Source organism: Megalopta genalis, chromosome 1, assembly GCF_051020955.1.
Source record: "Megalopta genalis isolate 19385.01 chromosome 1, iyMegGena1_principal, whole genome shotgun sequence".
Lineage (NCBI taxonomy): Eukaryota > Metazoa > Arthropoda > Insecta > Hymenoptera > Halictidae > Megalopta > Megalopta genalis.
The window spans coordinates 14,443,248-14,469,531 of NC_135013.1; the positions used below are offsets into that span (position 1 = coordinate 14,443,248).

Below are 26,284 nucleotides of genomic sequence, written 5' to 3' on the forward strand. Positions count from 1 at the left end.
CTGAATAGAAAGCAACATAATTACCCTTCGCATTATTGCTATTGCCTCCAAAGAAAGAAATCGTGGATAGCGAACTTCGTCATTCACAATAGAGTCAAATACTTCTTCCTCATCGTCACCAGGGAATGGAGACTAAAAAACACATTCGTTAACAGTAATTAAAAATTTGTTTTTCTGCTCCTAAAAATTCAATTAATAACTGAACTTACCTCGCCAACAAGCATTTCAAATATCAATACACCGAGGCCCCACCAATCTACGGCTCTAGTGTACGAGGTTTCAGTGAGCACCTCAGGTGCCAAGAATTCTGGCGTACCACAGAAGGTTCCTGTTCTATCTCCATAACCCATTCCCTCTTTACACAAACCAAAATCTGCGATCTTCACATATCCCTCTGTATCCAATAATAAATTGTCTAGTTTCAAATCTCTGGAAAATTAACAGATAACCTTGATACTTATAAAATTGTTACAAATGAATACAATCGTGATCCGCAGAAGAATTTGTCAAAGGGTACCTGTAAATGATACGACTTTCGTGCAAATATTGCAATCCTAACACAACACAGGCTGAGTAAAAGACTGCCCGTGGCTCCCCAAAGACGTCTGCATGTATGTGCATCATGAGATCTCCGCCAGCTGCATATTCCATTACAAAACACACATGCGCCTATAGAGAACGGAGCTGTTAATCTTTGCTGGAATTATTAAAACACATGTTTTGACTGAGATTGATGTGATTCGTACCTCTGTCTGGAAACAAGCAAAGAGGTTCACTAGGAAGGGGTGACGCGTTGCATTTGCCACTTCAAATATTCTTTTCTCCGACAATAATGACTCAACTTCATCTCTTGCAATAATATCTCCTTTTTTCAATGCTTTAATGGCAAAGTACTCCCCTGTGTTTCTATATTGTGACAAAATCACTTTACCAAAATGTCCACGACCAAGGACCGAGAGTAGCCTAAAGTTCTCTATGGTCATTCCGGTCAATTGCGAGTGTCTTCTTGATTCGTAGGCACTATCTCTGTATTGAGAAGGCTTAGAGGGCATTTCGTACACGACCTATAATTGTTAAATCATTCGTCTCAAATGGAATTACCCTTGACAGTATAACAAATACATGAACATTAATCACTCAGAGATTAATTGGTAGCGTCGTTGTAGTCGTGTTAACAGTTTTATGAATTGCAAAATGTAGGGCGCTAACATTATAGTTTTAACACAATGCATACGTTATTAGTAGACTACGGATGTTTATGTAAACACATTTTAACAAATCTGAAATTGAACAGGAATTTATTTGTTAAAGGTTTCTATAATCAAATACACAAAATACTGTAGTCTGTTTATTAGTGGATTTGATGAACAAACTTTTGAATTATATCTCATCTACCAGAATTCTTAGTAATTGTTAAGAGTACCTAAAACTGTAGTACCATGAAATACTTGCATCGTTGAAGACAGAAATAATGTAACATTACTCGAAGCGTTACAAGTACAGAGTTAAAAGCTTTTATACAGAATACAGACACAGGTACAAGCAGAAATTTGATTGGCATGCTTCCTATGAAGGACCTATTAGCACTGTAAGAGTTTGCAACGATTTGTTAAGGGGTTTCTCCACCTTGTTAGTTTCAAGATTCTATACAATATTAAATATGTTTCCCTGAAAAAACTGGAGCTATAAAAACCTCAATAGGCCAGCTTAGAGAGACCCCTTTATTTAATACAATGAGCCACAATAAATTCAGAAAAGCGATGTTGCATTGAACGTGTAAGTAAGAAAGGAGCAGAGTTACAAGAAGAATAAAGCTGCGTGTAAAGGAGGTATGTACCTCGTCTTCAGGAAACTCGACGACAGGTTGGGGCGAGGGTGTGCGTGGAGAGGGTGGTGCAATCAGCACGGGACGAGGCTCTGTAACAAGAGGCCTCAAATTTGCGCCCTGAGGCCCCCCCTTTTCCTCGTTGTGCAGGAAATCAAACTCCCTTAATGCACTCTGCAACTACATTACTATCTGCTTAACTCCGAGGAACTAGATTTTAATTACCAATTTACTTTGCGCTGTAGCACGTTAAATTTCGAACAAAGTGTATTCCAAAAGGGCAAATATTCAAATTTACATCACATTTATAATAAACTTGATTACTGAAGGGAGTTTGTTGTAATTCTATTTAAAAGAACGTTACACATTGCGACGTTTCAACGTTCCCGATTACATTGGTGCTGAACTTTGCAAAAACAGCTATGCGCAGAAAAGCTAGCGATAAAACAGAATAAAAATTAAAAAAAAATATACATGTAAAAATACATTAACATTTGTACGCTTGAAGCATCTAACAGTACGCTGGTCCGCAATACTTGGCGTTCTAATATAAATCTTCATGTATAAATATGCTATGTTCGTTGCATTTTCAAAGCGGCACATGTGAATTGTAAATACTAGTATACCTTGCGCAGTCGAAAGTACATAATATGTCCTAACATGCCTTGTCAAAGTATATACACAAACGTTAGAAAGTATACGGCGTCAACTGGATACATTGTATGTACGTGTTCTACATGATTTTTCACCCATAACCAGTGTACCAAAACCCTAAACCTTTCAAGTAACAGAAAATACTAGGAAACTTTTAAATACTTTTATAAAACAATGGATCCTCAATATACTACGTCTTTGTTCAAATATACTTTTCCTCGGCTGATCATTTCGATAGTAATTACGCTAAAAAAATATATAAATGATAATGATATATATTTCTCTCGACATACCTCTTGATCTAATTTGGGTGGCGGTGGCGGGGCTGGCAACGAGGGTTTCTTGGTGATCGTAGGAGGAGGTGGTGGAGGATGTTCCGGAGGTCGTGGCAGTGTGGGACTACTGCTGGATGCTGACAGTCCTAGAGGTCTAGCTCCTCCGAGTCCTCCCTTGTCTGGGTCGGGCAGCTCCCCAGGTGTTTCAGGCTTATCCTCCAAGGATGTATCGAAAACTAGCTGCAAAGGTTGTGGTCCTAAAAGATAGAAGGTCATTTAATGTCATCTCATGCCGATGCATCAAATACACAACAGGGCCTGTATAACTACCTGACGGCGGACTCTCAGAGTTCCTCGTATTATGTAGCGAAGGAGCTGATCGTTTCAGCAATCTGCCCCAAGTGGCAACGTTGATGTTCATCTGATTAGCTCTTGGGAAGTTCTTCACTTGCTGTTTGAAGATCTTACGCTGGCGTTGCAGCTTTGGCTTCCTTGAGATCATCGGGTTCAGGAATTTAATCTCAGCGAACAAAAGTCCTTGCGGTTCCAGCTGAAGGGCCATTCCATGTCTAACATCATCGATGAACTCCTCGAGACGCAGGAACTTCACTGCGCAAAGGGATCTCCAATCTTTCCAGTAAATGCCTATCTCAAGCTCTCTTGATTTATCTAGTTCAATGGAAAACCTGAAGAGATGGTTCATTTACACAGGCTGATACATCTAAAGAGTATCTCTTTGAATAAAATTGTGTAATGAAGTATACCTCTGATCCCAAGCCTGCTGGGAACACGGTCTCCAACTAGTTTGTGCTACTGTTTGGTTGTCCAGCTTAATAACTGCCATAATATCATCTGTAAGAAACACAAGCATTAGTTCACAGTTGAAATGAAAAAAAGTATATGAATACTCACTACTTGTTTCATCCTTAACGCTGTACGATTTGCTTGAGCTACGCCCTGTGACTCCCTTGACAAAGCTGCGCAGGTCTGGACTCGCTGGATGCTCCCGTCTGGTACGCCCAGGCACTTCTTCCGCCAAGTCTTGACACCCCATTAATCTAACCTGATGAGTCAATCGTATATCAAATTATGTTGTATCACCGACGAATGTGTTACAATTGCATGGTAGTTTCTCTTACCTCTAACTGTCCTGTAACAGCTGCACATCTTGACACCGAAGCGGGCACAGTGGCTCTGCCCTCTAGAGGACCACGGAAAGGTTGCAAAGAAGTATAAGTCACCGGGACAGGGCTGGCTGACTGCACGCTATCTAACTCTCGCTTCAACTGAGCAGCAGTACTGCTATCAGGCGGTAGTTCCTGTCTTCTAAGTTCAAGGGATAATCTCAATAGGTCCAGTTTTCTACTTGATTCCGCGAGACTTGCCTGAGCCTGAAGAAATTCAAAATGGAATATAGAGAAGGTACTTAAGGACGACCAGGATTTAATGGCGAGGAGGAGACATATGACAAAACACCGTTACTAATATAACCAATATTTATTAACAGCATGAATAACGTAGACAATCGTATGTACCAGTAGGCTTACATAAATGCTTGATACTCAGCAGAATGTTCTGGCAAAATCTTTGTAACAGTTATAACTTACAAAAAGGACTATGCGTATGGAATATCATATAGTAATCAATAAATATCATTTAAACACACGCTTGCAACACGACCTTACATAATCCTAATCTTCTTAGGAAATTTTATTTTCGCAGAAGTATACATATAACATTGCCCAACATGTATTTTAATTTTATGTTACGGTAATCAATATCGTTTCACTCCATCAGTTTTCGAGAAATATAATTTTTAAGTCTCTCTTAAGAATTAAACATACTGGAGGAAAGCATCGACTGAACATTGAAACATTGGACAGAGCAATTAAATAGAAGAACAGTGATGAAAACACGTCAGTGAGATTGCAGCCTCTCACGATCCACAGTTCTTGGGTATCGATCGAACAATTTTCTTCTCGTTCTGCAACCGAAAGCCGGTTTGTCGTTCGAATTCGCTGATGGACCCAGACCGGTCCCTTGAGTTCAGCTCCTCAAAGTATCTTCTACAGTGGTCGCAGGAGCAGTTGGGGTTCTTGGAGGGTCCGATGTGATGTCCAGGCTTGCGGAAGGCGTTTACAACTCTTCCAAATATAGAAGCTTTGATAATATGATCGGTCCTTTCACCCTGAGGAGTCATGAAAGGGGACGTGACCCTCGAGGGCATCTTCGATGGAAGCGGGGAAGGGCTCTTGGACTCGAAGGTTCTGACTTGATCGCGCAAACTATGAGGCTGCGGAATGCTATCGCTTCTGGTGGTGGAATCAGACAGATCCTGCTGCGACTGTTTGCGAGAAGGTTCATCCTCCTTCGCAGTAGGCGCGATACTGCTTCCTACGACCTCTTTACTATTTCTTCTAGTATTAGTAGCCATCTTCACCATCTTCTGGCTCTCCTCGCTGGAAACAAAGCTCCATCCAACCGTACCACTCTCGTCGGACTCTTCTCCACTGTCGGCCGAGGACCACCCAGCTTCGTGCTTCTCCATGTAGTCTTTCATCTTCTTGCCCTGCGACAGATACTTCTGGGAAGCTATAGCTCTGCGTTTCTCCTCAGATTTAGCCCAGGCCTCTTCCATGCGGCGGATCCTCTCCCGATCGCTGGAGCTAGCATATTCAAAGCTGTCGCAGGGCGTCAGGCCTGATCTTGAGGCAACCAACGACTCTATGTCCGAGAAGGTGTCCTTGCAACTGGTGGCCGCGGCAGAGTCATACTCAAAAGGGAACCCGACGTTCGAAGAATCCGCCGACCAGGGTACAGAGTCGAGGTCCCTCAACGCGCTGTAAGAGCTGAACTGAGAAGGGTACAGCGAGCTGAGCATGTCGTCGCTGTCGTAACCCTTCGAACTAGCTATCGAAGGCATCCTCATAGGCGCGTGCTTGAAACTGTCGCATTTTCGTTCCGTTGCTCGCTTCAGGAACGCCTTCTCGTCCTGAAATCCCCTAGGTAGCACCGTGCTCGGTACCTCAGTGTGCGTCACTCTCACGTCAGGGTTCTCGAAGACGGTCGACGGCGTGTCTCGCTCATTGTCCGACGTCTCGGAGTTGTCGTCGTCCTCGGTGCCGGTGCAGTAGACGTCGATGTGAACGGTGCGAGATTTTCGTCTGGAGCTGTCGTCCTTCGCCGACGAGTCCGACTTCTCCGAATCCGCGGATGGTCCAAGGCTTGCGGTCTCGGAGGCTGCGCTCGGCGATTCGCTCTCTTGCTAAAATGAAACCAGCAAAGCAGTGATCAATGATCCACAAAAGTTACGCCTCACCTCAAAACCTTCTCACCTTCTTCTTCTTCTGCTCGTCGAACGGAAGCAGTCCAGTGGCCGCCTTCCTCCTGACCTTGCTCTTGCCGAACACCGTCGACGATGACTCCTTGCATTCTATATCCGTGGTCTGCGACGCGGCGTCCTTGCTAACAGCGATCGTCCGAGTGGCAACCTTATTATCCCTGCTCAACTGAGCGGTCGTCGTACCGCTGGCACTCTCCTCTTCCTCCACTTCCGGCACCGTGGTGAACTGTCTGGAGAACACGTGCTGGCTAGAATGATGTCTCCAGGAGTGATCGTACGAATGTTTAGCGGACTCGCTGGTTGCGATCTTGCTGGAGGTCTCCTTCGCGGATCCATCGGCGACGTCGACAGCAGACAGAACGATGCTGCAGGTGCTTTTGCATCTTCGGTTGTACTGTTGCGAGGGTCGACGAGTCGGCAGGCTGGAGTAGGTCTGCGGGGAGTACTGTTCGCTGTTGTACCCCGAGTCCGGCACTCCTCTTCCTCTGGAGGAGGAAGATTCCTCGTTACCGGAAGATCCTGACCTTGGAATCGTGTAGAAACCACTCGGACTCGGCCTGGGCGGGGGCGTCGAGGTGAAGAGGATGTTTCCTCTCTGGAAGCCGAAGGAGCTGGAGGACGCCGATGGGACCGATTGCGACGACGTGGAAGCAGCCACCACGGACGATGGAGGCGACTGACTGGTGCTCCATCGGTACACCATGCGAACACCGCCGGAGTCCGTGACGCTCGAGGACACCGTCACCGGAGGCGTCTCGCCTGACTCCGAGGTCGTCGGCGTGCTGTGTCGGATCGTGACCTCCGCACGCACCAACCACGGCGGCGGTTGCGTGTTACCAGGCTCGCCCTGACGGCCGTACATGTCGCCGGTGCTTCTTCAGTCTCCTCCAGGCCGTTACCCACCGCAAAACATCATCGACACGGCCGTTCAAGCGGCCGCCACGCGAGCACGCATGCCGCCGGAAACGCTTCCCTGCTCGCGCCGCGAACTCTACACCCGGCGACGGGGATACCTTGATCATCGATTCGACCTCCGCGGCTTCGAACACTCGGAAACCTTTCTCTGGGTTGCTTCTGTAAGCTGCTTATCCGAGGATCTTGCCTGATCGATCTCTCCAGCGAGCGACGGTACACGAAGACGCTCGCCCGATGCCTGCTCCAAGATGCAGCCAGTGTCTCCGAATAGAAAAGGTTCGTCGATCCTTTCGACTTTCGTCTCTTAACAATTTATCGCTGTTCTGCCTTCGATCGTTGCTCCTCGAGGGGACGAATTGCAGACGAAGTGCTACGTGACGATTTTGTCTCGATTTTGTCTCGACGATGTCTTCGAAACAATAACATTTGTTTGGTCCTCGTTTTATTTCTTCGTGAATTCTGGCACGTGTCTCGCGGAAAAATTCACGGTAGAAATAGAATTCGTCTTAACAATCGTTCATAGCTGTCTTCTACAGTCTTTCGACGTCTCTCGATTACGAGAGCTTATCCTCGCTACGTAAAGATCTACAAACCGCAGAACAATGCTACGATATCTTGGCAGAATGTCACCGTCGGGTTAAATCCCGAACTCGTCTTTTGTCCAGCGACTTGTGTTATTACACCCTCGTACATCGATCTACGATCTTCAGGAAGCTAGAAATACATTCTTTCGGCGGATATATATTTCTCAATACGGCGTGGCTTTAAATAGATCTTCCAAGATCCTCGTGTACACTTCTCGTTTCTCACGGTGAGACAGTTGCGACATTTATCTGTCTCGCATATCAAATTTGATCTCGTCTATGCGAGCAACGGCAACGGTTCCCGAGGACCACAGTACTCGAAACAATCCTCGAGTGAAAACGATCAGACGTTATCCGCGGAAGATCGTTTCACAATCTTTCACCGGGCACAGATATTACGCTTCAGAAGAAGAAGAAAAATCGCGACCGGTGGTGGACATCTTGTTTATGAATCCTCGTTTCACAAGACCGCCGACACAAGATCCGCGCGCGTTTCCACACCAGGGAAACCCTGATCGTACAGTTTTCTTGCGTCAGTATCTGTTGCACCATCGATCGAATCCGCGAGTCATCGGTGTCGCTTCCCGAGGAATGGCACCGGCTGAACGGCATAAATCACGGATCCCGAATCGGCCAGGAATTTTTATCTCTGATTAACGATCGTGGGACGCGCGGCACTCGGACCTGCGATTACACGAAGAAGCACACGCGGAAGGAATTTCTTTCGTCCACGGATCGATCGCAATAAACCGGCGCGATTTCTGTCCCACGGCGGCCAAACTTTCGAATCTCCCGGCGGGGTCTTATCGCGGACTAGTTCCGCGGGGCGATATTATTTTCGGACGGTCTCTTTCACAAATCCGCGGCCACGTTGCACGGTTGTTCGCGGAAAGTCGGCGATTCGGCGCGATATTGCGTCTCCGCGATCTATTTTCAGAACGGCCACAGTGATCGACCGCGCTCGGCTCTCTCTCTCTTTCTTTTTCTCGGCACCGTCGTCGTGTCGCCGTCGGGAGAAACAAAAAATGGTAAAACACTTGCCGCGACAAAAACCACTTTCTGCCGAATAAATAAAAATGCGGCGGCTCGGCGAACCGATCGTCGGACACCGTTCGCCAAATAATATTTACGTTGATTCCGCAGCGGCAGCGGTTTCCGCGGATCGGTTACCGGTTTTCGGTGACAAACGGCGCGCGTCGGGCCGCGGTATAATTAGCACGCGCATAAATCCGGAGCAACGCGCGGCGACGACGGCGCCGAATATGCCTGGAACCAGATGATACCCTCGCGTCGGTATCGACCACCTTGATCATTACGATCTATATAGTAAACCAGTCTAAGGTTAAATGCACGTTGCCGAGGATCCTATTCCCGTTCCGTTCTTCTATGTTCCCGTCGATCTTCGGAAATTCGACGACGTTGTTTTAGAATCTTCGAGAGATCTTGAAGAGTCTTAGATCCAAGTGTGTCCACAGGTATCCTCTCGATGTCTTCGAGACGTCAGTCTTCTTGGTATGGAGACGGTGAAAAAGACCGGATGAAAGACAGAGATAGGAAGAGATAGGAAGAGAGAGAGAGAGAGAGAGAGAGAGAGAGAGAGAGAGAGGAAGAGAGAGAGAGAGAGGGATGGTCAGTCTTCTTGAGGAATCAGGTCATCGTTCCGAGGATGATCTATCCGCGGGCACCGGCGAAGTTTCCAGGAAGATCCTCCGTCAGGGCACACGCGTTTCCCCTGATCTCGGTCCGCGGTTGATTGGCACACATGTCGTTGGTTTATCGTGTTGCCTACGACTGGGTTGCGCCAGCTCCCCTCGAGAGGTGGCAACTAAGCCCGACCCGAAAAGGCGTCATAGAAGGCGACGGGGTAGCGGGGATTAGCCGCTATTTCGGGAACGGTGCGTGTACGCCAGCGACGCGCACGTCGAGACGTAGACGACTACGTCGAGCACCGTTTCCGTGGCTCGGAGTCTCTCAGCGGACGGTTCTCTTGGACCGTCGGTTTTCAGCTTCGCGCAACTGTGTGTGTCTTCGTTTTAGAGAACCTTGCGCCATCGTTCTTTTGACGTCCTTTCGACGTAGATCGCGTTCTTTGTAATCGCGTCATCGTAATAGACTTTGATCGAATACGCTTTTAGGGTATGCAGTTTTATGGTGCTATGTTCTGATATCAGTTATGTGATGTCATATTTAATTGTCTTTCTCTTTCACAGAATTATTTAAGGTCTTTATGATTTGTAATACAGGTTATAATATTCTAATATAATATTATTATACTAATTTTTTGTATATAATCCTTATAGAGCTGGATGGTTGTCGCTTTCATCATCGTAATAGACTTTGATCGAATACCCTTTTAGGGTATGCAGTTTTATAGTGTTAAGTTCTGTGATATCAGTTATATCATATTTAATTTTCTTTCTCTTCTACAGAATTATTTAAGGTCTTTACGATTTATAATACAGATTATAATATTCTAATATAATATTATTATATTAATTTTTTGTATATAATCCTTAGAGCTGGATGGTTGTCACTTTCGTCATCGTAATAGACTTTGACTAAGTATTTTAGAATATGCAGTTTTATAGTGCTAAGTTCTGATATCAGTTATGTGATATCATATTTAATTTTCTTTCTCTTCTACGGAATTATTTAAGGTCTTTACGATTTATAATACAGGTTATAATATTCTAATATAATATTATTATATTAATTTTTTGTATATAATCCTTAGCTGGATGGTTGTCGCTTTCATCATCGTAATAGACTTTGATCGAATACCCTTTTAGGGTATGCAGTTTTATAGTGCTAAGTTCTGTGATATCAGTTATATCATATTTAATTTTCTTTCTCTTCTACAGAATTATTTACGGTCTTTATGATTTATAATACACAGGTTATAATATTCTAATATAATATTATTATATTAATTCTTTGTAATCCTTAGCTAGATGGTTGTCGCTTTCGTCATCGTAATAGACTTTGATCGAATACCCTTTTAGGGTATGCAGTTTTATAGTGCTAAGTTCTGTGATATTAGTTCTTCCACAGAATTATTTAAGGTCTCTCTCTCTTTACGATTTATAATATACGTTATAGTATAGTTCCACCATTTTTGTGGATCAAATATGCTGAAAGTATCTTACGAAATACGTGACCCCAAGATCATTTCGTTGGGTAGTCTCAGTGAGCAACACTGTTTCCGTAATTAAAGTGGGACGATGTCGAGTTAGTCATGAACCTTCCTAACCGACTCGAAAAGCTCGAAATCATAAGGAAAAGGAGCTCGTTCGTTCCATCGTTAAGAATAACAGATTGCGCGAAGATGGAACCAAGTTTAACACAAGATTGCTTTCGAGATGTGCAGATACTTCGTGGGACGGAACGTCAACTCTGTGACCTGGAGTGCCACTTGAGGAACCATGGTGACTTTGTGAGGCTCTTCTCAGGGATTTTGAGTGTCACAGTCCTCGCCTGTTCGCCAACTCAACGCTAAGCAACGAACACTAAAAATGTGCGGCGCTAATGATCTATCCGTGATTTATTCTTCATATAATCGATGCGTCTGGAGCAGATTAGATGTAGCACAAAGATGTGTTCCAGATCAACAGAGACCAAGAAATCTCGAGGAACGAATCGGTAGATCCGATCAGTCTTGGCCGAAGACTGAAATTTACCTAGCGCTAATTAATCTAAATCCTCGGGATCCCAGGAGACAAAGTTTCAGCGAGCGAAAAACAGATTTGTAAGCTTGTATCTGCCAAGCGAATCGTTCATCGTCTTTCTCGACGAGGCTCCCAAGAGATCGTCTTTCACACTGCTTTGCTTCTTTCCCTTATCCAAGATGAATCGAATCGATTCCACCTCCCATTCGCTCGAAAACAAATGAAACGAAGAGAAGAACATTGCGATGCTTACCGATGTAACGCAACGACTGGCAATCGACAAGCGCTTCAAATATACACAACGTTACACAATCATCGGATCCGTTTGTCTATTCGCGTTGCTGTCTCTCGTCTTCGATTCCGCAAACCGTCACGGCGGAAGATACAACGCGACGATGTTTTTCGCGACCGGAGCGAATCGCGCGCTACGCGAAGGTTGTTGTTCCTGTTCTCTCGAACGAGAGATTCCACGGACAGAAAACATCGACAGGGAATTTCCCCCGTGTGAAAGACCGTCTCGAATACATTGTCCAATAATATCGTTCGCGAAGAATGCGCGTCTGTTAATAACGCGGAGGCGATAGTCGGCTTTTGACGGCGCCTATCGGCGGCCAGCCGGACAAAAGCTTTTCATTATCGGAACGTCAGCCGCTCGTATCCTACATCGTCACGCGCCCATTGAACAGGAAATGATACGTACCTCCGTTAACGCCTTCTTATCAGCGACTTTGGCACTTTGTAGCAGACGTATCACGTTCTTAGCCCCCTCCACCACCGCAGCCTCGATCCGCAAACGGTGTCGCAGCTCCTCCACCCTTTCCTCTAACGCGAGCTCCAGGCTGGGTTCGTATTTATCTGCAATCATAACGCATAATCCGTCTGGTATGCACACACTACGTTGCTGTGAAAGGCAAAGCCCCCATTGTTGGGGAAAATTCAATTCCATTCATGTACAGGGTGTCCCGAAAATGTCTCGCAAACCGGAAACGAGAAGTTCCTGGGATCATTTGAAGTAACTTTCTCCTTAGCGAAAATGCAACCCGTGGCTTCGTTTACGAATTATTCACGAAAAACACTGACCAATGAGAGGCGAGCTCGCCCAGCGCTTGGCGGCCGAGCCAATGAGCGCACGAAGCCCAGTTTCGCTCATTGACTCTCGGCCGCCTTGCGCCAGCATATCTCGTCTCTCATTGGTCACTCTTTTTCGTTAATAACTCGTGAACAAAGCCGTGGATCGCATTTTCGCCAAGGACAAACTTACTTCGAATTATCTGAGGAATCTTCCATTCTCGGATTGCGAGACATTTTTGGGACACCCTGTATGTGTACAGCGAATGAAAGACTCGGTCTCACGTTTCATACTTGTGTTACGTTGCAACGAGGATTCTATCTGCTGGCTGTTCATTCGGGAAAATCGGAGATGAGTGATTTACGAGGCTTCTTAAACGATTCGAGAGGTTGGAAATAAGTTTGACATTTCAATAAATATTTACTCTGGGTTTTAAAGTGTATGAAGTCCACTATTAAAATAAATAGCTAGAAATGAATGGTTTGGAATCATAGCGATTTTCCTCGAGAATCAAGGAATGTTATTGTTTGTTTACATGTGTATTCTATACTGAACGAATTTATTGTTACGATAATTTAGAATTAAGTTAATTTAGAGTAACTTTGTAATGCATTTTACTTGTCTTTTTAATATTTTGGCGCGTATAGATTATGTTTCAAGACGTAAGTCGAAACTTTCGGAAACGTGCTTTACACCACTATGATTCTAACTCACTGAAATTGTATGTTCGGTCACTACAGGATTTTTACCTGTCGCCTGCTCGTTACAGAGAATAAAAAGAAAAAGTTCCATTCCATTTATTACAGCATTCGAGAGATTTAGAACGAAGTGAAAATATCACTGAACCTCGGAGTCAACTGTTCAACTCAGCCTTTCGACGTTGAAGACACTTCTCAGTCTTTGAAGACGATTTCGCGAGGTATCCGGAATATCGCGTAAAAATCGAACGCGCTTGACGAATGCCAGAATTTTCAGATGTTGTGACAGAAAAGTATGCTTTCGTCGGAAGATCGTGCAGGAGATTGATACGCGGTTCTTACACAGTAAGGTCGCTTCATGATCGTCTGGACTGGTCCGCGCGAAGATGGATCGAAAGCACATAGAGAGATAGAAGAGGATTTGTCCGCGAATGGCGACGTACTGAAATACGACTAGAGATCTGCTGATGTCGAGACCGAAAGCGAGATTGATTTTATGTCACGCGAGACTGCCGGCATCCTCCGAATCGTGGCAGGACGTGCAATTCGACTCTTTTGGAATTCACATCCCGTGGTCGAGTCGGGTCAAGTGAAACGGATAATGGCGGATTTTCGAAGCAATCTCTCTGTGTGCGTGTGTCCGTATTCGATCGATCGATCAGTGCTTCGTACTTCTACGAACGATTATTCAAACTTTCGCGTAATATGGAAAATACTGAACAAAAGGTTCGGATTACTACGACTAACAACGTTATAGTAAATTTTACAAATAAAAAGTACAGGTGTTAAAAATTTCAAGACTCAGAAAATAGCTTAAGAATATTAATCTTTAGAGGGCCGGAAAGTCAATAAATTGGCTCCAGTAATGACACTAAATTTGTGAAAGAAATACCTCACATGTAATAATTTTTAGAATAAAACTGCCGACTTATATGAGAAAATTAAATTTCTATTTAGTTCCAGCATCTTGCAACGCACGACAATTTTTGTTTTGGAACTCGAGAGTTCCGGAAATGGCGGGTTCCTCGGAACATTTGAAGCAACTTCTTCCTTTACAAAAATGTTCTCCGAGGCACCGTTAACGAGTTATTAACGAAAAACAGTGACCAATAAGAATCGAGTACGGCTGACGCGAGACCGCCTCAACCGCTCGACCGCTGGCTCGGCCGGCTCGCGCCAGTTGAGCTGGAATTCGACCGCTCGACCGCTGGCGCCGTTGGCTCGGCCGGCTCGCGCCAGCTGAGCTCGCCTCTCACTGGTCACTGTTTTTCGTTAATAACTCGTTAACGGTGACTCGGAGAAAATTTTTGTAAAGGAAAAAGTTGCTTCAAATGACCTGAGGAACCCACCACTTTCGAATTGCGAGACATTTTTGGGACACCCTGTATAATTTAAATAATATAAAAATAATATAATATAAATATAATTTAAATAATAAATTTGCGAATATCGTTTAAAGCAATGTTTAAGCAGTTTATTCGTATATAGCATTGCAGCAGTTTTTCTTCTTTATTGTGACTACCGAGTTTCCGAGTTCGGATCGATGATTTTAAGCTTCGACTGAACGAAAAGAGGGATCTAAGGATGAGTAGTGACGGGGAAAGAAGACCGAAGCACCGGTATAACGTGCAACCGCGAAAAACATACGGCTTCCGGGAGAGTTGATCATCGTGACCTAATGAATCACAGATTGGACCGACGAAACAAGGAAAACATCGTACCTTTATTGCTGGTCGCTTCTCCGTTCGGCGGCGGGGCATCGCCGCGTTCTTGTTGCTGACGAGCCTGTCGCACCTTCATTATCCGCATACGTAGGAACTCGATTTTCGCACGGGAATCGTCCAGCATTTGCTGCGCATCCTGCAGCAACTTCTTGTCCCTGCCGCTCGTTAAACTCTGGATCATGTTTTCCGCCCCCTGCTTCACCTTTAATGCCAACAGGAAAACGTATTAACCAACAAATAATCAGAGCGCCGAGTCAAGAAGACAAACCTAAAATATATTCCTAATAACTGAGTTCACTTTGCTCAACTATTCCGGTGCATCTTATTACCCTACATCGTGCAAATCTATTTATGCCTTTCTCCGCCGATAAATTATTATGGTTGAATACGTTTATTTATACGTAAACACGTTACGGTAAAATTTACGCATGCTCTTTTAATTTGTACAGAACGTTGCGAATTAGGCGTTCCGATCATTAGATGCTTTTAATTTCAACGAATCGATCGGACGTTAAACGTCTCGAAATTTACATTATAGTTTTTTTTTAACACGGGCGTTGAGAAGATTTGAGAAATACTGAAACTTCAGTTTCTAGTTATTCTATTTTTTTGAACCCGAATTAAATTTTTGTTTTTTGATCAGTTGTAAGCGATCGATGAACTCGTCTATCATTCTGCTGCGATCCAAATTTTGGTAACTTTCAAATTTTGTCAACGAACAAAACGAGACGTTGTCGCGAATCGCGTTTTGTGGCTCGAGTTGTTCCGGGACCGTAAACTTTAGAGCGTCCTGTAAGATTTAGCGTTTGTCGACACGATTCACCTTTCTCCACGAAAATTTTGGCATTCTCGTTGTTTTACCCGCGACAGCTGATAGGAGACTACGCGTTTCCTAAACATCGTAGGTATTCACCAGCTCGATAGCTAAGCCTGTTACGGTCTGAAACGGATCGCGTAATATGACGTAAAGATACTATTTTGCCGTGGCGCGCGAATCACTGCCTCGGGATTTCGGATTCGTTGACATTCGCGGATTGGGAGGATGCCAGAATCGATAGTTCGAGGCTCATCGATCATTCGGGAGGTCTGATTCGACGGTGGTTAATCTTGCACACGAGAGTCAAAGTTCCCGACGCTCGAGATGCACGTTTCCTGCCACGTGGACCGCCAGTGATCGTCCGTCCGCCAAAAACTTTCCGTTCCATTTGCAATTTTCAACGTTTGCGAGTACACGCGGCGCGAACCTATTCGTTCTAATCGCACGTTCGATCTAGTTTTCTGCGGCGCAGAGAAGTTACTAAAAAATTTATTTACATAGAAATCCGTTCGCTGAAAACAGCACGTCGTAGAAACACAAGGCTGAAGCTGATGCAATGAGAAAAATTAAAGTTAAACATATATTTTTCTGTATTTTATTTCTTAGCCACTGTGTCGCACTGTGACTGGTTACAGTCGCCAGCAAAAAATTAATGAGAAAATTAACCGTCGTTGCATTGATACCATGTCATTGAATAAACTGTGATTAAATGCCCGTAGGTGACGCACTGTTGCTTCTTCCGATGGTCTTTGCGATTAATTAATGTTTCTTTCAAGAGTGTATACTTAAATCTGGTTAAACCACTGCTACACGAATGCTGTTTAAAGTTGAATTACAGCTGAACGTTAAGAGTAACATATTTACTTCTTCGTGACTGTTTTAAATGACAATTAGTATGCATATGTATAATTACTAAATATGTTCATAAAATTCAATTATCTTGATTTTGTTTTTGGAAAGATAGTTAGGTTTCAGATTTATATCTAAATTGCTGATTTTGTACATACAATTGTGGTCTTTCATTGAATATTTCGTCGAATTAGAAATCAAGTTCTCGTTTCTTGTACTCGTAAAGAGCTTCTCAAAAATATCCTCAAGTTTTAAAATAAAATGCAACAAATACTGTACATAGTTTTGTTAAACCGTCTTCTATATTGACTTTCAAAGTACTTATTTAATTTATTTAAGTCTCCAAAAATATTCTGAAGCTTCAAATCGAATATTGTACTCGATTTTGTTAAACTTCTTGCTGTACGATAATTTCATAGAATTTTCTGGAATATCATGTTGTAATAATTTTTATCGATGTTCAAGAGGTGCATTGCGAAAGATCGAATAAATAAGGGAAAAAAGGGAGAAGAGAGGAATAACATTCGTCGCCGTGACCGAGCATGCGAACGTGCCCACAAAAGCAAGTTCAAAAGCTGGTCGCGCACACCGATTAGTATAAATCGTCGTGCGACGATGTGTGGAAGCTATCTTTAGTAGAAAAAAAAAAGAAATGCCGAGGATGCATTTGCTGACTCACGAGAACCCGAGTGAAACTGTTACTGTCTTCTCCGGTTAATCGCTCGCGAATTGCAGACGGATTGTTACGGTGCTCACGCGATCGTCATTACACACGTCATTACGACACACACGCTGTGCCCATATGGAGGCGATCGGCGCGAAATAATAACCGGCCTTCCAGGTTTATGCGTAAACAATAAGCGTAATTAGCGGACCGTGGATCTTGACGCAATCCCGTGTTTACCTCGGACGCGATTCAACCAGACTGATCGAAAGTTGTTGCACAGCCCCTAACAAAATCACGTGAAAGTGCCAGTCGACGATTATGTGGTTCTGTGATGCACGTACAATTCTGCTTTTGTATACATTGGGTTGGGGAATAAGTTCGTAGCGTTTTTATATTTTCTTTTATTTCGCAACGAGATTTTTTGCTGTTTGACAAAGTGTATAATATTCATTCGATAGAGCTCTTTCTGCTCTACAAAACTGTGCTATTCGTCTTTTTGAGTAATTTAATTTTTATTACTTTTGAGGCTTAGAAATTGAATATCCAGGAGGTAAAAAGCAACATTTTCGACAGCTTCTCTTCTTCGCTTTTCATCGAGGCCAAAAAGCTGCCGAAGCAGCCCGGGTCATTCGCAACGTATACGGAGAAGGTGTCATTGACGAGTCTACAGCACGGAAATGGTTTGCGAAGTTCAAAAATGGCGATTTTGACGTCGACGACACGCCCCGCAGCGGAAGACCTTCTGAATTCGACGAAGAGCGTCTCAAAGCACTTTTGAAGGAGGACGGTCACCAAACAAGTCGTGAATTGGCCGAAAAAATGAACTGCGATCACAAAACGATTCTCAATCATCTTCATTCAATGGGATTTGCCGAAAAATTGGGAGCCTGGGTTAAATTCGAATTCAGAAGGTCTTCCGCTGCGGGGCGTGTCGTCGACGTCAAAATCGTCATTTTTGAACTTCGCAAACCATTTCCGTGCTGTAGACTCGCCTATGACTCCTTCAAATACGTTGCGAATGACCCGGGCTGCTTCGGCAGCTTTTTGGCCTCGATGAAAAACGAAGAAGAGAAGGTGTCGAAAATGTTTACCTCCTAGATATTTCATTTCTAAGCCTCAAAAGTAATAAAAAATTAAATTACTCAAAAAGACGATTAGCACAGTTTTGTAGAACAGAAAGAGCTCTATCGAATGAATATTGTACACTTTGTCAAACAGCAAAAAATCGTTGTAAAATGAAAGAAAATATAAAAACGCTACGAACTTATTCCCCAACCCAATAGATTACAGAGAGAACTTAAGAAGAGAACTTGAGAAGAAATTAAGTGTCTAGAGAGATAAGTATAGAAAAAGACTGAAAGGTTGACAAATTCTTTAGTAAATCTTTGCAGGATTTTTATTTAGCGAATGAGTGAATTTATATGCTTTTTGTAAATACTAATATTACTATATAATATATATAATATAATAATATATACAATATATATTATTATATATATTGTAAATACTAATAATAATAATATGCTGTATTGCAAAATGCCTTTCTTTAAAATGCAACGTTACGAGCGAAAAGTAGATTAATGGTCCAAAATATGAAAGAGACATTTCAGTAAACTTTTTATCATTTTTCTGACGAATCTTGTTAGAATTAAATTCCGGCGTTATTTAGCTCGAATAAGACGGAAAGGAAATTGTAGTCAGCGAAGCATTCAGGCGACAGACTTTTATGTCTGAGGTTTGATTACAGAGGAATACAACTGGAAAATTTGACGTACTTTACCGTCTGTCCATTACCGGTACTTTCTACTTGCAGTGAAAAAACCATTGTATGGACAAAATCCCGTGGTTTTTTCCCAACCATCGAACGATCCATTTTGCATTCGTTATTACCGTAAAACGACACTGTCATCCTATACCTCGATGCACAAGTAGAAATAGCTAGCAATGGCCAGACGGTGCAAGCCAAGAGCCGAATTTTCAAACAAGACTTTCTCGTACCAACTGCACAATGCGAACAAAAAGATCGAGATGTTACCTTCGCAATCGTGTTTTCGCATCGTTCGGCAATTACACTAATTGCGAGACGTGTTCTGTACGTTGCAACTAAATGCACGAAATCCCCGGTCTAGCAATTACTCTCGAATGACATAACGGGACCCGGGGCCGAAGGTTGCAGTGTCTGCAACTTTGATACGAGTGATTCGCGATATGATTCTACGTCAGCCGACGGAGACGGTAATTGAATTTTACGAAGGTTAGACGGTGCATTGTTCGAAGGAGATTGAGTTCTGACTGGATGCTGAGTACGGCGCTACTTTTCCTTCGCTTTCGCTGCCTTATATTTCGGTTATTTTTCTTGATAAATGAGACGTCTACCTTGAGTTCGATATTGAGCTGCTTCTCCAAGGATAAAAATCGAGGATCCGTGAATAGACTCTCCTGACTCGGCGACGACGGCCCCATCGGTGACAGAGGCGTGTCTGAAACGAAAATAGGCGTTGAAAATAAAATGCCGCCTCTCGATACGATCTGGCAGAGTCTGAACGACAAAAGCACGAGTTTTCATGGAAAAATCCTCCTTTCAACGTTCTCGATTTCAGGGGACAATTAATCGAATTTCAATATTTGTTCGCTACGACAAATTCTCGAAAGACAAATCGAACATCGTCGCAGAAAGAGTTTCTTTTCCATGAATTTATCTATGAATATCTTTCTAAACTAGTGGTTAAATTAATTAACGGCATAGTCGTGCTTATCGATGATTGGACCAGCGATCTTCAAACTTTTCCATTGTACGGTTCAGTTTTTCTATCGCGAATTTAATTCTCTCTTTATGGTACTCGTTAGTGAAATCTTTACGTTCCTGGTAATTTAACATTAGAATGTCTACTAAAACGTTGCGAATCGCTAGACTGCGAATCTTTATTTAGAAGCGATTCGAAAAGCATGAACTTTTCGAGAACTATATTTACCCGATTTTGCGAGTACGACGAAGAGGTGCAATTTTTATCGACAGATATTTCGAATATTTCTCACTGCATTCTCTCTGTCCAAGGGATGATTTCACCCTCTAAAACCGTGTTACGGTGGGAACGAAAAACATGCGTGGGCTGCTGATGAATCACTCTAGTTGCATAAAATGTTTATATCATTTTCCGAAATTCCCCTCGATCGCGGACGAACGATTATTTATTCCAAAAAACGAGCCGCGCGAAACACAAAATAGTGAAACTGCAAATTAAGAAAATGTGAAACGTCTGTGCAACTTCTAACTTATTGCGAAGTCGATGCATAAAATTGGAACTTCCCACGAAGATCCTCGGTGTAATTACAACATTCTCAAAGTGCATCGGTACATAAAATAGTTGATCGTATCCACAGTTTATGCAACAGTTGGATATAGTATTAACCGTAAAATTATTATCTAATCCAACGAACGCTACAATTTGTCTTCCATCTCGTAAAAACGCTATTTAATTCGCGTTTAATTCGCTCTTAACCGCATAAATTGTACATAATTCTAAAATGCTCTATTCCAATCTAAAGTGCATATTTCCTACGCTTATGGCGCGTACCCTCTCTGCACATTATAAAAGTCCTGCAGGAACTCTGATCGAAGCCGTACAAAATGCAATTTCAAGCCAACTGCGGCACACGCAGAAAGAAGAATCGCATTTTTCCGAGCGGTTCGGTGCAGCAATCAGCGAAACCCACTGGTTAACGCGGAACGATCCAACGGATCTTTGTTTAGATCCGAGGCAGCCTCGATCCGCGTGGGCGGTTGGTTCGTATAAGCGCGTCTCGTTACATCCGAGAGTTTCAAGTGTCCAATAGTGAAATCGTAAAGTGCTCGAATCTCACTTCCTGTAACCCACTGGGGGGATATCGCAGCGGCCGTCGTGCAAAAGACTCCCACGTGTTTTAATGCGCCGCCAGGTACAATACTCGCCTCGAACCGGGGAGGAAGGGAAGAAAAAGAAAAAACGAAGAATACACTGCTCCTCTTTGTTTCGCGCGCGCTTACCGTTACCAGCGAATTTCCCATCGCGCCGCTTTTCGCCACGGGCTCGCAACGCATGGGGGAGTCACACAGTCCCAGTGACTGGGAATCGAGAGACCGCGAGCGACTTATTGCGCAACGATCGCGTTAATCTTCGCCGGAATCGGTGGATCAATTAGCCGCGGGACCGCCATGCGACCTCCTCTCGTTCCCATCTCCATACGATTTTTCATTTTTTGTTGTTCCGTAATTCATCGTTTTTATTTCTCTTCTCTACCTTCCACGATTTTATCCTCAGACAAGCATCGTTTCTGATTTATCGCGCCGATTCCGTCGACTGATCGTCCGCGCCAAGTTACGAATCGTTTGTATTTACCAGTGATTTCTAAGAATTTTCCAATTGCGTTTCGCAGTTTTCAAATTTCTGCGAATTCTTTTCACGAACAAGCTTGATCTCTGATTTATCGCGCAGATTTTTATCGATCGTTTGTATTTATCAGTAATTTCTCGCTGGTTTCCCAATTTCGTTTTGCAGCTTATAAATATCTGCGATTTTATCTCGCGACGCTCTCTGTTTAGTTTGCGTTTCATGATTTTTAGATTTCGCATTTTTCGGTTTCTGTGAAACTGTTGGGTTGGGGAATAAGTTCGTAGCGTTTTTATATCTTTTGTTTTACAACGATTTTTTGCTGTTTAACAAAGTGTATAATATTCATTCGATAGAGCTCTTTCTGCTCTACAAAACTGTGCTATTATATATATTATTAATAATTATTATATATATTCTTTATATATTATATATATTATTATATATATATTATATTATATATATATATATATATATATATATATAATAATATATATAATATATAATAATAATTATATAATATATAAAAAAAATATATAATATATATAATAGCACAGTTTTGTAGAGCAGAAAGAGCTCTATCGAATGATGAAGTGTATAAACACTTTGTCAAACAGCAAAGAATCGTGGCAAAATAAAAGAAAATATAAAAACGTTACGAACTTATTCCCCAACGCAATATTTCATTCCGAAACAGTTCGATGTTTTCGTTGATCGAAATTAACGCGATCGTTTGATCGTTTTAACGTCACCACAGATGCGTCACCTCAGTGCTTGATATGGATTTATGCTGTGCGCAATTTTTTCGATAGAAATTACTTGTCAATCAGGTGAGAAAATCATGTCGATAAATAGCAGCGAGACTGTGCAACAGCAGCAGCAGCAGAAACAAGAGATTTGCATAAACGGTGCACGGAAATTGAAAAAGTGCGCTTGGAAATGCAATATCAATGTGTACGTCGTGCATTCAATTAATTCTAACTTCGCGGAGCACGAATGCTCGTCTTTTACGACGTAATTAAGCGGGCGTCAATTAAGGTCAGACGCTATGAAATCATGGATTGGCTGATTTGCATAAAAAGAGCTGCCGTCTCGGTGTTATAATATATTAAATCGATACACCGAGTGAATCAGGACTTATTCAGGATTTATTAGCGGATCGATTCGCATTAATTTATAGTGATCTTTCGGAGAATATCGTTCTAGGAATTAACGGCGAAATGAATTCCGCGTCGTGCAGGACGACTTAAACACGATGAAACGAAACAAATGCTGCACGAAACAATTATTGAAACAATTCGCTGAAGTCTTGAAAAATCGATTTCTATTCAAAATTTTTATTCGCTATTTCCGAACCAATGTGGTTTCGATAACATTTTGAAACGATTCTGTTTTACATCCGCTGGATCGATTTGTCAATGCGAAAAGGAGGCGATTCTACGAGGAAAATTGAATCAAACAGGCACAATAAATTTGTTTGCGTGAAGAGCTCCTTTCGTGAAACAATATACCACAAAGTACTGCAGTGCCCGATCACGACAAACTGTTTCTACTGTTTCCACTTTAAATCCATAATTCAAAGTCGATTGTTTTTAACCCCTTGACATACCATTCTCTTCGCAGTTACTGCGATTAGAAATTTTTCGATTCTAAGAAAAATAAATTAATGCTTATTGTGCGCCTAAATTTACTTGAATGCTTAAATATTGACGACAAAAGAATAGAATTTATACTCATCTATACTCAACGAGCTAATAATAGAAATTTTCATGACGAGTCGGACTCGTCAAAGTACGGCAAGGGGTTAAAACAAACGCACGAATAACAAGTTTTCATTGTTTGTTTTCTTATTAATTCTTCCACCAATTACGCGTCTCCTCGCGTAATCGCGGACAACAATTATTATAAGCTTGATTAAAAATCGATCATTTGAGATTTTTCTTTCGAATTTATTTCCTGCCATTTTTCCTCTCAGAGATTGGAACAGGTCGATAATGGACCATTCGCGGGTCGCCCTGTACAAAGACAAGATCACCCGTTCGATTCACAGCGCTGTAATATTCGATTTGCATAAACAACGCTCCGGCGAGGGAAAAGTGGACCGCGGGGCTCACTCGCGGGTGAGCCTTCTGAAAACCGAGTGTCAGGAGTTCTAAGTGCAGCTTCCGGGCGGGCCGGAACCCCGAACAATTACAGTAATCAATTCCACTTACGTAATTATATCGGCGGCGCTTGCGAAACACGCGCGGCTCCTGTTTTAACGCGGCCGGGCACGCCCAGCGAAGCATTTTTCTCCTCGTTCTTTCGCGTTTATTTCTCCGTTTTAGTTTCCCCCGTCGGTTTTCTCGGTCTCTCGGGGCGCTACGCATACACACCGAACAGGTTGTTGAGTGGCACGGATTTCCTGCGTGACTGACACAAAGAAATGACCGATCGTTGATCCTTTTTTATCGGCCGCGTTCCTCCAATGGTTTTGGTAAAAAGTGACAAATTTATGCCGCCTAAATCACTCGACGCGAATTAAATCGTTGCTGTAGATCTGCAGTGGATAAAAGAAAAAGTACTCGTACACACCTTTTAAAACGGTGCTATAACTTTTTTTTTCAAAATGGACCGAATGACTTGAATTTGTTCGAAATCTTAGGGGGACTAAGTCATTGCGCTTAAATACCATTCTTCAATTTTACTATTACTTGGAATGACAAAAATTGTTAATTTCAACACGTTGAATGCCACGGGGGTCACCGGTGACCGGCACCTAACTTGGCGGTAACGCCAAGAGGGCCACCGGTGACCGGCGCGCCCAAATTGATAGAAATATATATAATTTCAAACAAATGTCAATATCTAAAATTTTGTATTATTACCATCGTCGATTCAAACAGTGAACCCTGTCGCAATTAACATGCCAAACATGGTTGTACGCTGTAATATGTATCATTATTATTATTATATTTTTATTATATTATTATTATTATATATTTATATTATTATTATTATTATTATTATTATTATTATATGTACCACATAAAAGAAAATTCATTGCGGCGCCATGGACAATTTCTGTAAAACCGGCGTGGCATCCAACGTGTTAAATCTAAAAATTAATTATTAATTTCAATTATCCGAGCCCATGTTCAAATACTATTTTTACCCACTGTGCACGCGAAATCAAAATTTTTTTCTGCGCTTAGGGATTTCCTTCCTCCAATTCCTTCCCTTATACAATCTCAGTGAACATTGTAAACACAAAAGTGTTGCTCTGTTTATTATTTAACGCTTTACCAAGATACCTATCGGGAAGCTTTCGAACGAACAGACGAATGATATGTAAGCTTCATTATAGCACACTGTACTAAAGTTATCTAACACAGTGTTAGTATTCAATGATCATGGTGTAAACAATTTAACTTCGACTTTGCACACTAAATTTCCCCGAGGACCCTAAGTTCCGAAAGTAGTACGATAGCGGCAACTTTCCCTTATACATGCCTGTTCCCGAGCATGCGAGCAAACGGCTGTCGGCTAAATGGCATTCAAAGGATTACGGGGCCCGAACAATGGCGGAAAGCGCGTGAATTTCCTGGTGTACCTTGCCGGCGAAATTTCTTTCGAGCCGAGTGGACCGTGAAGGTCTCGCCGGAACGATTTATCATCGATAAATGCCGGATTTGTCCGTGGAAAAACGACGATAACTACGCACTCTAGATCGCGACAGATAAAATTGAATTACGGTGAACCGAACACGCCCGGCTTTTCTGCAAAACCATTTTCATTGAAATAGTGCCTGGATACTTATCGCGAAGACTTCGCCAAACAATACGAATTATCGGTTTTATAACTTTGTTTTTCTCGACTGATCCTTCAGATGTTTTTCTGAAAAACTGATGCTTCGCTTTGACTGAAATTCGGCGCACATGTTTTCCACAAAGTGGGCTTATTTCTGCCTCGATTATTTCCTTGGACAATTTAAAAAAAATTATTTTGAAGACATTGCTTGGTAAATTAGTCCCTCTAGCAACTCAAAAGATACGTAATTTCGTCCTCTTTTAACCCTTTGCACTCGAGTGGCGCAAACCTATCTTGTTACATAATAGATATAATGTATAGATATAAGATAGATATAAGATAATTATATATATTATATATATTTATATTAATATATAATAATATATATTATATATATTATATAATAATAATAATATATTATATATATTTATATTAATATATATAATATATATTATATAGATATATATATATATATATATATATATATATATATATATATAGATAGATATATAAGATAATTTTTATACTAATAAAGTTCGGATTTAAAAAATTCTTAAAACTACGAGTCACAAGACTCAATTTCCTATGTACAGAATGCACTCTGTCATATAAAATGGAAATAATATAAGCTGGAAAAATTATTTTACATTTACAGTTAAAATGGCTTCGAGCGCAAAGGGTTAAACAAGTTATCCCGTTTCAAAAGGTGTCGGAATATCAATGCGTGTCACATGTATATCAGCAAAATTCTGAACCAGATCAGCAGCGACACGTATTCCACGATATTTAAAATCAACTCGGTGCATGCACATTGTCGGAGGATTACAAAAGTATCGGAAGCCCACATTTCAGAAAAGCTCCGCGCTCTAACAAAGAATACTGTAAGAGAGAATCGATGTGGCGCCGTTCAATAGGCCCTAATGGCTGCCGCGGGACGTTCAGCCGCAGGCGATATCCTCCTCATTGTCCTCTTCTTATTTACTTCCCTTTCTGTGCGTCATTATCCTTTTCCGTTCGCCAACCGGCTCTTCCTTCCGTTGTTC

The 26,284-nt window shown here is 42.3% G+C and overlaps 2 protein-coding genes across 9 annotated transcripts in view; both read right to left on the reverse strand.

Annotated features, from left to right (window-relative positions):
* The window catches only part of Pkn (serine/threonine-protein kinase N), an 81,293-nt gene that overhangs the window by 3,394 nt on the left and 51,615 nt on the right, over positions 1–26,284 (reverse strand). For 4 of the 8 annotated variants that reach the window (XR_013033326.1, XM_033475759.2, XM_076521609.1 and 1 more), the window contains 13 exons: positions 19,462–19,565; positions 14,750–14,954; positions 11,962–12,116; positions 3,894–4,145; positions 3,667–3,817; positions 3,519–3,606; positions 3,085–3,440; positions 2,773–3,011; positions 1,838–2,005; positions 747–1,064; positions 518–669; positions 210–429; positions 25–132 (listed from right to left, as the gene is read on the reverse strand). Coding sequence is in view for 7 of the 8 variants with exons in the window: in XM_033475759.2 (XP_033331650.1) it covers positions 25–132; positions 210–429; positions 518–669; positions 747–1,064; positions 1,838–2,005; positions 2,773–3,011; positions 3,085–3,440; positions 3,519–3,606; positions 3,667–3,817; positions 3,894–4,145; positions 11,962–12,116; positions 14,750–14,954; positions 19,462–19,565 (2,516 nt within the window). In the remaining variant the exon portion in view is untranslated. Of the gene's footprint in view, positions 1–24; positions 133–209; positions 430–517; positions 670–746; positions 1,065–1,837; positions 2,006–2,772; positions 3,012–3,084; positions 3,441–3,518; positions 3,607–3,666; positions 3,818–3,893; positions 4,146–11,961; positions 12,117–14,749; positions 14,955–15,020; positions 15,280–15,575; positions 15,636–19,461; positions 19,566–23,665; positions 23,688–26,284 lie in introns of those variants that run through there. The other 4 variants (XM_076521614.1, XM_076521616.1, XM_076521621.1 and 1 more) reach the window with 4 other exon arrangements.
* Positions 4,233–11,943, reverse strand: LOC117223486 (uncharacterized). Its single transcript, XM_033475772.2, has 2 exons — positions 6,090–11,943; positions 4,233–6,019 (listed from the first exon to the last, which is right to left on the reverse strand). Exons 1-2 carry the CDS (start codon positions 6,957–6,959, stop codon positions 4,691–4,693), a joined length of 2,199 nt encoding a protein of 732 aa, XP_033331663.2. The 5' UTR covers positions 6,960–11,943; the 3' UTR covers positions 4,233–4,690.